Here is a 13,310-nt window from a genome sequence, read left to right as displayed (position 1 = left end):
CAGCCAACCACCTCCAAAGGCCTCACTTTCAGCTGGGAGAGGTGAGAAAAACATGGAGAGTTCTGCAGCTGTGCAAGGCTAAGTGCCGAGATGAGCACCGGAGGTGACGAACATGAAATGCCCAGGGAAGTGTGACTTTTCAAGTGAGAAAGAGCTATCAGTGACCCAAGGATTCACTGGTGAACTGAGATCTGGAGGGTCCCAGGCTGAAGCATGGGATGCACAGCAAACATGGGAAAGGAATTTTAGGAGGGAAGAGAAGGGAATGAAAGACGTCATCAAGACTCCAGGGCTGCAAGCCTGGGCAACCTGCAGGGCCACTGACAGACACACCTCACAGCTGGAGAGGGAGCCTCATCCTTACAGTGGACGAGGGGGCCCACTCATCAGCCTGGGAAAGGTGAGAGGTCTGGTTTGGGACATCCTGAGTTTCAAGCAATAGCAAAACAATCCAAAGAGAATGTCAATCAGAGACAGAAGAGTCAGGTAAGGACTGAAGCAGTAAGTGGACCACCTCCCATTAGGGGTCAGACTAGCAATTCATCCAGCAACTATACTCCAGTAAAAATTAATTTAAAAAGAAAAAACAAAACCAAGAAAACTCCAAAACCCAATTCATCCAGCCTTACATCTAACAATGACACTAATACTCAATTCCTGGGAAAGCATGGCTATTGCCCTTTATGATGTTGTCCTAAAAATATCAGAATGCCCTCTCACTCCCTAAGTCCTGCATTTACCTTTCATTAAGGCTCTATCATCCATTAATTTAATTAAATCTTTAAAAAATGTCCTTTTTTCATGTAACCCAACATTTGGGAATTTTAAGTTATTCACCTTTAGAAATCACCAAGTGAGGTGGATCTCTCTTCCCAACACCCAAAAACGACTTCAGAATGCTAGCAAACAATGGTAACACACAGCTGTCACTCCTGATTCTGTTAACTTCAGTTTTCTGTTCCTTAGTCCTTTCCTTTCAAGACTGAAGAATGTTCAGTAAAATTTTAAGGGGGCAACATCATAGCCCCTTATGTATTCCTTTAGATATTTTATTAGCATTAAAGGATTTTTTTAGAACTGAAAATGGCTACACATTTATACCCAGTCCAAGATGTAGACAGTGTGATTCTATATAAAGGTCAAGATTATGCTGTTTGTAATGCCCTCTTTAAAAAGATTAAGCATCTTGCTAGTGACTTTGACTACAAAAGTTTTACACATTTTTTGGCAGACGCTGATGACTCTAGGTCTTGCTCCTCACAAATACTGACAGCCAGAAATGAACACAACATCTTGGTTTATTTTTCCTCTTCAGGTTCGCTTACTCATTTGCATTCTCATGTAAGAGATTCCTACTGATTTTCTTCTTCTGCTCGGCACTGTCCAGCCAGAAAATAAGCTTCTTGAAAATCTAGAAATGATATCTCACTACCCTGTTTCAGGATATTAGAAAAATACCCCATTTGTAAGCAAGCTCAATTGAGAAAACTTCTCCCATTCCAATTTAAAGTTCTCTACTTACAACAACTCTTTTCTACATACCCACAGTAGCTTGACTGTATTCTGACTTCCCTTAAAGGTCCCTGATGTGGAATTTTGTCAAGAGAAACACATAAATAGTTCAACATACATATATACTGGGTTCAAATATAGGCAGTCAAAGTACTAAAACACACAGAGGAATACCACTGCTGATCTACATGAACTTCAGGCTTGTAGGTACACCTCTACAAAGGGCAGGGGAAATGTATGGATATTCAGGGCTTTGGTTGAAGTGTAAAACAAACAAAAAGTCAGCTCTGTAAACTATTTGGAGCAAGCTTCCTTAACAAACGTCCCAAATGCTCACTCCAAATTTAAATTATGCCCAACTAGTTCCCTAGTTCTCTCTCTTCCAGTTACTTTCCTCTCCCTGATTAATCACTATCACCCTTCACTGAATACAGAGACTAGACACTTGAATATGTGAGATCCCTAACCTGAGACTGTAGAGAAGCAGAGCACCCAAGGCTGGGTAATTTTACTTCTTCAAGTGGGGTCTCTGGATATATTACTCATTAGGGAGTCTGGAGGCAGTAAACGCACACTTTATTTTCCTTTGTTTAAAAAGAATTTAGGGACTTTCATGGTGGCCCAGTGGTTAAGACTCTGCATTTCCAATACAGGGGGTACAGGTTTGATTCCTGGTTGGGGAGCTAGATCCCACATGCCTCATGGCCAGAAAAACCAAAAACATAAAACAGAAGCAATATTTCAACAAATTCAATACTTTAAAAATGGTCCACATCAGAAAAGAAAAAAGAAAAAAAAATCTTAAAAAAAAAATGAGTTCAGTTCCATTCTCATTTAATCCTAGAAAAATTCTTTGCTTCCAAGCGCTGTAGGAGGTTTCCTAGTATAAACTCAGATGTTGACATTCCCAGAGGTTCAGTTCCAGAGTCTACGTCAAGGTGACCCAGGCTGAAAATCTGCCCTGGAATGCAGATCAACTCATTCATTTTTCACATGCCTCAGAATGTTTCCAGAATTGAGGGTTTATGAACTGGAACAGGTCTTGAAATTTAGGGCTATGCCAGCTCATATCAGACCTCAAATAGCTTCTGGAAGTACTAGTCGATCACTTCCAACAAGACATTAAATCTCAAGATTATTAATATTAAGAGTGTTGAAATGGGTATCGAGCATCTGTAGACACCAGTTCGGTAAGTGCATTCCAGGAGAGAGTCAACCTTAATGAAATGAAAAACCCAAGTCATAATACATGAGATGTAGGCTGAATGTTGGAAATTTCTCTTCCACCCACTTTTTTTCTTTTAATGTCAGGTAAAAGGCTGTTGTGAATTGCCTTTCATAGTGCATCTGAATATGTAATCATCTCTGCAGGTATGTCTGCCCCAAACCTTACAGCAGGTTACTACATAACAGATATAATCATTCTTATCTCTTGCATGACAGATCCGGAGATCTCTGGGGCTTCATTGTGGTGGTCTCAGCCACCTACTCTGAGGAGACACACAGGCGGTAAAAGCAAGCCTATGTTCCAAAGACCTTTGCAGTCAGGCCTGAGGTCCATCTCTGAGACCTCCTTCCCAGTTAACGTGGTACTTATAAGTGAACGGAGCTGGTGGTCAGCATTTTACCACTGAACAGTCATAAACAAATGGCAAACCATGAGTTCTAGTTTTAATCACAGGAGTCAGGCGGTTGGCCAAGTCTCAGAAAGTAAATAATGATCTGTAAAGAGCAGAACCAAAATTTGTTACCTACCAAATATCTTCAGGCCAGCCATACTTGATCAGATCTTCATCTGCAGAGACAGAAGAGAACAAAGAAAAGGAAACAAATAAGAAACACGATATACGGTTCAGCACAGAGAGATACAGCCGTAATAACTTTAAATTTTATTACTTTGTAAGAATTTTAAATGCAGTACAATCTATAAAAATACCTAATCACTATGTTGTACATATGAAACTAATATAATATTTATTCTTAAAATTTTAACTCAGTTTTTAAATTATTCTTTGGTTCTTTGTTTTGTTTTTTTTTTTTTGGCTATGCCATACAGCTTGCAGGATCTTAGCTCCTCAACCAGCAACTGAACCCAGGCTCTGGCAATGAAAGTGCTGAGTCCTAACCCTGGACTGTCAGGGAATTCCCTAAAGTAATATTTTAAATCAACTATACTTCAATAAAAAATAAATAATGTTTAAATAAAACAAAACTGTTCAAAAAATTTTTTTTGAATTTTCCATCATCAAAGCCTCTTTGAATTACTCTTTTCTTCATTAAGAGACAGAAAAAAGTTCTGTAGAAAAGACTGGTATTTTTTCCCTTCCCAACTTACAGTAAACTTTAGCGTATTTCACTTAACCTTCTTTTTTTAAAAAACACTTTTAATAGTTTTTACAACTGGACAATTATAATCATGAAGTATTTGTTCGAAAGGTGAAGTGAACAAAGGTTAAGTATTTGTTTAAATTGTAAGTTTTTTTTATTGTTTTAATTTTAGCCATACCACATGGCTTGCGGGATCTCAGTTCCCCACCAGGGACTGGGCCACGGCCACGACAGTCAAAGTGCAGAGACCTGACCAATGGACTGCCAGGGGATTCCCGTGTGTACATATTTTATTTCAATATACACCTCCAATGAATCATAGCAATAATTAGTAACTAATTATGTTTAATACAGAAGCATTACTTGGTATTGATAGTAGACATAAAGATAAAAAAAGGTAAACAAAGTGATTCACATATGATGCTTTAAAATGTACTCAAGTAAAACAATAAAATAAAATAAAATGTACTCAAGTATAATCTATCTAACTTGAATGAGGTATTTATTGTCCAGAAAAGCAAAAAGATGATAAGAGTACCCTCTCTGATGAGGGCATTTTAAACAAATGCATACACCTTGAGTTTTCTGAAGAGTTTTCTGTAAGTGCAAGTAGAAAGTTGAGCAAACCTCCAACAAGTAATCAGAAAGATGAGAAAAAGGAAATTATAAAAACCTCTTTCATTTGGGCAATGTCTGGCTCCCTGGTGACACCTGCTGGCTAATAAGGAACATATCAGAAAGCTTTTTTTAGTGAAAGTAAACTGTCCAACTTAAAATTCCTTTTTGTTCTATCCAGTCCTTTGTCAGAAGTCGTCAAGACTATTGGAAGTAAATGTGAAGAGCTAGGCACAGTAGAGAACATAGCACCTGAAAAATGTAATACCATTTTAACAGCAGACTAGGAGAGTGGATGACTCTAAAATTACCTAGGGAAATAATGTTCTACACAACAGATTTTTTTTCCTACATATACTTTAACAACAGTGAGACACCACTCCAATGAGGTCCGGGTAGAATCTAAATTTACATCTGTAGGCATAAACTCTGTATCTAGATTTATATCTATAGAAAGAAATTCCTACAACAGAGGTTTAAAGGATTCCACAATCTAGCCAGTCTACTTTAACCCACTCCTCCAAGAAGCCTTCTGGGCTCTCCCTAATCACATTTACTCTCTGTATGTCTGCTGTTAATATTATCTCATTTTGCACTGTTTTTGTTTAACAGACTTTATTTTTCAGAGCAGAAAACTGACCCCTATTCTGGTCCCATCACTTCATGGCAAACAGATGGGAAAAAGGTGGAAACAGTAACAGGTATTATTTTCTTGGGCTCCAAAATCACTGTGACAGTGACTGCAGCCGTGAAATTAAAAGATGCTTGCTCCTTGGAAGAAAAGCTACGACAAACTTAGCATATTAAAAAGCAGACACTTCACCAACAAAGGTCTATATAATCAAAGCTATGGTTTTTTCAGTAGTCACGTACGGATGTGAGAGTTGGACCATAAAGGCTGAGTGCTGAAGAATTGATGCTTTCAAACTGTGGTGCTGGAGAAGACTCTTGCAGAGTCCCTTGGACTACAAGGAGATCAAACTGGTCAATTCTAAAGGAAATCAACCCTGAATAATCATTGGAAGGACAGATGCTGAAGCTGAAGCTCCAATACTTTGGCCACCTGATGTGAAGAGTCAACTTATTAGAAAAGACCCTGATGCTGGGAAACCTTGAGGGCAGGAGGAGAAGAGGACAACAGAGGATGAGATGGTTGGATGGCATTACCGACTTGGTGAACATGAGTTTCAGCAAACTGCAGGAGATATAACTGTGCCTTATTGCTCAGTGTAATACAGGGAGGTATCAGCAGCATCCTCAGTTATGTTCATCAGGAGGATGCTATGAGAAAATTTACCCAGGACATTCATGGATTACAAGGAGAAATATAAAACTCAAGTTTTAATACACTGCACACTGCTTCTCCATCAAGTCACACCCAGAGTCAATGACATAAATTCATTATAAGGAAAAAACTATTATTAAAAATGAGTTATGTTATGGTTTTTTTCTCTTGGCTAGGATATGACAGTCTTGCTTATACTGGGTCTACTTATGATTATAGCAGGGTTCAAAACTGTTGTATAGATATGATTTATAATATAGTTATATAACTATCACACCATATTTATAATGTTATATACATTTTATGTGATATATGTGTGTGTGTATATATATATAGATAAAGATACATATGTGAGAGTGGTCAAGAAAGCTTCAAAACACTGTTCACATTTCAACTCAAAGAGAACCATCTTCTGCCTCAAAAAAACCAAGATATGTTTCTCAGATGAGGTAAAAATATACAGAAAAGGATCTTTGCAAAAGTCCAAGCCACAGATTATTTTTATTTGACGAAAACTAGCAAAGGTTAACTTCTGATTCCTATCACCCCTAAATCAAATGATACCACAAAACTATGTAAGTTCCTTATCAGCAACAAATGGTCTAATTCTCTCAATTATCACTTGATACAACTACATTATAAGAAAATTAATCATTTGGAATTCCTTCTAATGGGTTACAGTAGTTAACTGAAAACCCATCCAACAAACCATGGAGAGAAAAAGCAATTAACACTTACCTGCTGGAAATTTCAAAATCAAATGCTTTTGAAAACTTACTTTCATATTTATCCTTTCCCATGTAAATAGTGTAAGCAGACGAGTTAACTAAGGCAAAACAAAAATAAGACATAGTTAGATAACATCATTACAGACACACCTATTTGGTGGGAAAAACAAGGGACAAATGCTTATGACAGGTTGGCAAAACATGGCTGGTAGGCCAAATCCAGCCTTGTTTTTGGACAGCCCTTGAGCTCAGAATGATTCTTATATTTTTAAAGGGTTGAAAGAAGCAAAATGAAGAAGAATAAGCTAGAAAGACTGTATGTGGCTTACAAAGTCTAAAATACTGACCATCTGTAAAACGTTGACCAACCCTCTTAAAAATGGCTGCTTTCCTACTTTCTCAGGGAGGTAGCACAATGCAATTCCAGTTCCATCATCTACTTTTGCCTTCTTCAATATATATATATATATATATATATATTTTTCCCCCCCAAAAAAACCACCCAAACTCATCACCGCAACAATTTAAAAATAGGTTCCTATACCTAGGTAAGGTTTATCTTTCATGATTTGATTTAGTTGCATTCCAGGGGTGCTGCAAATCACACCTGGCTCCCTACCACATTCAGGGGAAACATGGCTCTCAAGCTTCTCATCAGTGACCCTGAACCCTGTTTATAGAATCACCTAATTTTGCCCCAGCTCCACTTGAAACCAATCAAATCCAAATCTCTGGGGATTTGTTTTTTTTTTTTTAAAGATCTCTTTTTATAATTATTTCTAATGTGAAGTCAGTGTTAGGAACTCCTACCCTAAATCAAACTGGATATTCTGGGTATGGCTTACCTTAGAAATGACATTGGCTTTCCTGAGCTAGTGTGTTTTGCTGTGGGCTCCTCCATCTGCAATCAGTTAGGTTTTGTAATTGAAATCCTAACTGGGTCCTGAGTTTCTGAGCAAGTCTACCAAAATCTTTTAGACCCCATTTGGATCTAGACTCCTGAATTAACAGCCACTGGGTCTCTGTCTACAAAGCCTGGCTGACAGGTGTTAAGGCTGGGCTAGGTGGTCTGCTGGCTGTCGCTCCAAGAGCTGGAACTACACTATTAAGTGGACCTCTGAACTCTTTCATTTGTAGATTCATAAATTCAGGGTTGCCTGTACTTTCCGAATGAAAAGCTCCTTAAATGATCAAGCACAGTTGCCCTTCTTGGGAACAGAAGACTCCCAATTCGTTCAGTGAGTAGTTATGATGACTACCATCCATATTACTCGGAAGTAGTAGAGCGAAGTTTGAAAGGAGAGAATGTCTGTATTGACTAATTGACAGAGAGATCTGTCTGTAATTAAGTATTGTATTATCCTGATAAGCCCTTCGCACAGCACTGGACAAACACCAACTGCAGGAATACAACTAAAAAGTGTTTCAGATGTTCACTTGTGGCGCTATTGTATTTGTACACCCTTTTGATCCTATAATGTCACCACTAAGAGTACATACCCTGCTAATTAACACTTCTTCAAGCAATGAAGCTCTTCATACAAACTAAACAGGCATTAACTAAGAACTATAGAACACACAAACAAAATGCCATGGATCCATTAAAAAGAAAGAGTAGGTGAATAACTAGCAGAACAGTATTTCTGTATTATCTATGAACAGTAAGATTCAATCAGTTAAAAAAAATTGTACATATAAACATGCTTACATATATGTTTCTAATATACACACCCATTTTCTTTATACCATGGAAGGACACATATATGTTTAACTGTTAACAGTGACCTTACCTACTTGCTTACAAAATGTTTAGATGGTTTTTGTAATCAGAAAAAAGGTGGTTTTTTTTTAGATGACTGAAGTAAACAAAGCTGTCTCTGCAGGGCAAGCTAGCTAAACTCCTGCCAAGAGAATGACAGATGATGGATGGCGGACCTATAAAATGAGGTGGTTAATAACATAACTGCTACAACCCCAAACTGAGAGGCATTCTACAGAATAATTTTTCAACAGACAGTGTCATGAGAGACAAAGACTGAGCAATTGCTCCAGATCAGAAGACTCCAGAGAGCAATGAATGACAAGAGAATGCAACAATTGATTTGCAGCTTTCTTTTGTGATAAATTCATTACTAGGACACTGATGGAAGCTGGATAAAAGTTGCTGATTAGGTAATAGCAACTGCAATGTTAGTTGCAGCAATGTTAATTTTCTAATTTGGATAATGAACAGTGCCTTTTGATAACAGAATATCCTTGATTTTAAGAAAAATACCCCGAGGTATTTAGGGGTAAGACACAACTTAAAGATGGTTCAGGAAAAAAAAACAAACAAACCTGTGAGTGTGTGTGTGTGTGTGTGTGTGTGTGCAGAGAGAGAGTGGGGTAAGGGGAGATGGAAAAAGTAGAAAAAGGAAAAGAAGAAAGGGAAAAGGAGATAAGGCATATGTGGTAAAATGTTAGAATTTGGGGAATCTGAAAGAAGGCTATAAAGGAAATCTTTTAATTTTCCTGTAACTTTTCTGAAAGACTGAAATGTCAAAATAGAAAATAAAATTTCTTTTAAAAAGGAGCATGATTTCTGAGTAAGAAGTCTGAATTAAGCTCTCCTCCACGGCTTCCCTGATAGCTCAGTTGGTAAAGAATCCACCTGTAATGCAGGAGACCCTGGTTCTTCGATTCTTGGGTCAGGAAGACCCCCCCCCCCCCCCCCCCGCTATCCCCCGGAGAAGGGATAGGCTACCCACTCCAGTATTCTTGGGCTTCCCTTGTGGCTCAGCTGGTAAAGGATCCACTTGCACTGCGGGAGACCTGGGTTCGATTCCTGGGTTTGGAGGATCCCCTGAAGAAGGGAAAGGCTACCCACTCCAGTATTCTGGACTGGAGACTTCTGTGGACTGTAGAGTCTATGGGGTCACAAAGAGTCCGACACGAGTGAGCGACTTTCCTTTTCCATGTTAGAGGGATAAAGGAAGAGTAAACTGAATTATTCTAGTACTCTTGTAACTCACCCAAATAATGTGATTAGTATGAGAACTAGTTGTCTTGAAGATTCCTGACTCACGTGTAGCAATCACCCCAACTTTTGAGGTGTTGTGATAATTTCATAATTTACAGAACCATCTATATTGAGATGGACACCGGTAAAAGGCACTAAAAACATAAGTGAACTTAACGTGCTTAATGCACTAACATGTGCAGGAATCCATAAATCAGAGGGTCTTGAATGTGACACTGAAAATACAGCAAAGTTAATGTTTCCTTAATCTATTATGGGAGCATGAAAGAATAAGCAGATTTTAGTCAGAGATACTAATTTTAAAAGAGAAGGCAAAAATTTTCTATTGAGATTTCCAGCCCATTTTTTTTTAAGTTTTTTTTTTTTTTTTTTTTTTGCAGTAAACCATCAGTTGATTGAAAAGCTTGGCTATCTATACAAAGTCATTTCCTTAAGATTCTGTATGTTCAAACTGTTTCCTGTACTGGAATATGTAAAAAATTTTACTACCATATTACTCTGCAATTTTAAAAGCTGCACAATTGTAGATTTATTAGACTTAAGAGGCCAAATATTTTTCCGACAAGAAGCAGTTCTGATGCTGCCATGGAAGCCAATGAGAAAAAAATAACCCAAAGATCAGCTGAAGCCCTCTGCTCTATTAGGGGTATCTCCGTGTATATGACTGGCACTCAAAGAATTTAGAATCACTTTAAGGAGAATAATGTAGCCTGTGTAAAATACATTTAGTACCTATATGTCCTGCCTCAGGCTTCCCAGGTGGCTCACTAAAGAACCCACCTGCCAATGCAGGAGTCAGGGGAGATCCTGGGTCAGGGAAGATCCCCTGGAGAAGGAAATGGCAACCTACCCCAGTATTCTTGCCTGGGAAGAGGAGCCTGGCGGGCTATAGTCCACAGAGTCTCAAAGAGTCAGACATGAGTTAGCAACTAAAGAAAGACAACAACATGCCCTGCCTATATTTGTCATTCCATTGTTGGACTTGTATGGATAACTATGTTGTCAAGGACTCCCGTGAGTGGAGAAGCTACAAAAAGATGCTTCGGTTATATTATGACAAAGGGGCAGAACAGGACAGCAGATAAAAATGCAATTAGGAGCTTATAATGATTTTCAGACTAGTCTGAATTTTGTTTCTAGCAATTTTAATAATATGGATAAGAAAAAACCGAGCACACAGAAACAGAGAAATAGCTTATAGCACACTGTGGAAGCCTAAACTATTGAGAAAAATGAGATGTGACAGTGTGATGGAGTAGCAGAGGAGGGGCTCTGTGAGTTACAACTTTCCTGGGCTTCAACTTTCTCAAATCTAAAGAGCAAGTACCACCCTGTTCAAACCCACATAACCACCATGTTGTTAGTTTCACTTAAATCTCACCTTTACCAAGTAGGCAGAGAGTAGCAATAGAATAGAGTCCTGCTATAAGTCAAAAAATAGCATTCATTTATTCAGTAAGTATTTATCGAGTTACTATTAAGAGCCAGGCATTACGCTAGTGGAACAAGGAGGTCCTGTACCTGCCCTCAACGGGCTTACACTCTATCTCAAGCAGACAAAAGTTTAACATCATATGATAAGGGCAATGCTGAAAGTAGGCATTATGTTAAGGGGATTCCCCCAAGAGATATACCTAAGCAATCCTGGGGTGGGAACAAGGAAAGAAAGGCATTTGGAAAAGAGGCTAGAGTTGTCTCTGGGGAGAAGCAGCTAACTGCGGGGTTGATTTAAGGCAAAGAGAAAAATATAAGCAGAGAAACGAAGACACAGCAGTTCCTGGGAACTAAACACACCCTTTTCTTGCCTGCCAAAGACAAATCACAAACTATCGTGTCACTTTTCAAAATCTGGGACATTAACTCTGCCCAATGAGTGGCTGTCTCGCCACTCCAGAGTCTTTCGGTAGCATCCAAACCCAATAACCCTTTCCCGGAAGGGTAAAGCGCACTTTCTGTAAGGTAAAGTTGTTGAGGTGTCTCCCTTCTTACCAGAGAGCAGCAAGATTAAATGTTACGGGGGTGGGTGGGGAAGAGAAGACTTCACGATGGTAGGGTGAATAAGTCCACAAACTGCCTAATTCCAGGTAGCGACAGGTCTTTCTGATTGAGGGAAAAGAAGATCGCCCGGAGGCAAAGAAAGCATAGAGGATGGTCCCTCTACGCTCCCTCCCCGCCAACCAGGCACTGACGAGGAGGCACACTGGGAGGACTGGGACGGACACGGTGGAGAGACCATCAGGACGAGCGAAGAAGCACCCACTGCCGAGAAGGCTAGCGGTGGCCTCGAGGTCTCGGCTTCGGAGCCCCACAGTCGAGGTAAGGACCCGGGTTTCGGCGACCACTCACCGCTACTACTGGTAAAGTAGAACACCATGATCCCAGCGGCGGTGGGACAATTAGAGCGCCCAGCAGCTGGATTCAAACCTGGAAGCTCAGGATACCGGAAGCGCGGAGGCCGCGTTTCCCGGAACTGCTCCACGCACTTCCGGCTGACGTCGGGTCGCGTCATAACGCCGGTCGCCGGCGCCATCTTCAATTCGGCCGTGGAGGAGGTGTTGGCGCACTCCGAACTCTACTTACTTGGGGGTCAAAGGAAAGAGGATGGAGGAAGGAGGATTGGTGGGTGGAAAACGAAGCGGGAGAACTAAAGAGAAAAATGCCATTGCCTGGCTTTATTTTTAGAACCTACACCCTGTGGGCTATCAAGTTGGTTTCCTTTGCCCCTTTTCACCCGCACCTGGGCTCCTCAAAAGTAGAAACCTGCCTTCTTCACCGCTACGCTTTCACTAAACTAATCACGGTACTTGGAACTTAGTATAGAAGCTCATTAAATTTTGAATGAACCCAAATTCCTCCACTATTCTCATTCTAGCTCCATCACTTGTTGGGCATTTTAGGTTGCTGCACTTAGCTGCAAAATGAGGATGAATGGAGCGGTTAATTGCAGGTTATTTTGCCAGGGTTTAGTAAGCTAATAGGTGTGAAAGGTTTAGGACGTGGTGAACACGCTAGAATAAGTGAGTTTCACCGGAGGCAATATGCCTCTCTGCGTTTGGACTTGTACTGTTCTACCTTTAAATCCAAGATCTGCCATCTGTTACCTACGAGACTGAGGGAACCTCAGATCTTCCGGCTGTAAAGTGGGAATGATCTGACTCAGTTCCCAACAGCACTTCGCTTTAACCTGATTATTTATATTATCTTATTATGTGAAGTTAAGCGCATCACTTAACTAAATTTTTTTAGAACTAAGAAATGTGCTAGGGAGTGTACTAGGAGCTGGTACGCAAAGATAACAGTAGCTAATAACAAAATTCTCCAAGCCAGGCTTCAACAATACGTGAACCGAGAACTTCCAGATGTTCAAGCTGGTTTTAGAAAAGGCAGAGGAACCAGAGATCAAATTGCCAATATCTGCTGGATCATCGAAAAAGCAAGAGAGTTCCAGAAAAACATCTATTTCTGCTTTATTGACTACGCCAAAGCCTTCGACTGTGTCGATCACAATAAACTGTGGAAAATTCTGAAGGAGATGGGAATACCAGACTACCTGACCTGCCTCTTGAGAAACCTGTATGCAGGTCAGGAAGCAACAGTTAGAACTGGACGTGGAACAACAGACTGGTTCCAAATAGGAAAAGGAGTACGTCAAGGCTATATATTGTCACCCTGCTTATTTAGCTTATATGCAGAGTACCTCATGAGAAACACTGGGCTGGAAGAAGCACAAGCTAGAATCAAGATTGCCGGGAGAAATATCGATAACCTCAGATATGCAGATGACATCACCCTTATGGCAGAAAGTGAAGAGGAACTAAAAAGC

General features: G+C 39.8%; 1 protein-coding gene across 1 annotated transcript in view; it reads right to left on the bottom strand.

Moving 5' to 3' along the window:
• Positions 1-11,952, bottom strand: part of CCDC25 (coiled-coil domain containing 25) — a 34,411-nt gene extending 22,459 nt beyond the window's left edge. The window contains exons 1-3 of the mRNA XM_061132839.1: positions 11,834-11,952; positions 6,519-6,566; positions 3,268-3,307 (exon numbers count right to left, since the gene is read on the bottom strand). Coding sequence (XP_060988822.1) covers positions 3,268-3,307; positions 6,519-6,566; positions 11,834-11,861 — 116 coding nt within the window. The 5' untranslated portion in view covers positions 11,862-11,952. The remainder of the gene's footprint in view (positions 1-3,267; positions 3,308-6,518; positions 6,567-11,833) is intronic.
• Positions 11,953-13,310: the final 1,358 nt, after the last annotated feature.

Source organism: Dama dama, chromosome 29 (genome assembly GCF_033118175.1).
Source record: "Dama dama isolate Ldn47 chromosome 29, ASM3311817v1, whole genome shotgun sequence".
Classification (NCBI taxonomy): domain Eukaryota; kingdom Metazoa; phylum Chordata; class Mammalia; order Artiodactyla; family Cervidae; genus Dama; species Dama dama.
The sequence above is the reverse complement of the archived record's forward strand: the minus strand, read 5'-3'. Positions and strand labels throughout refer to the sequence as shown.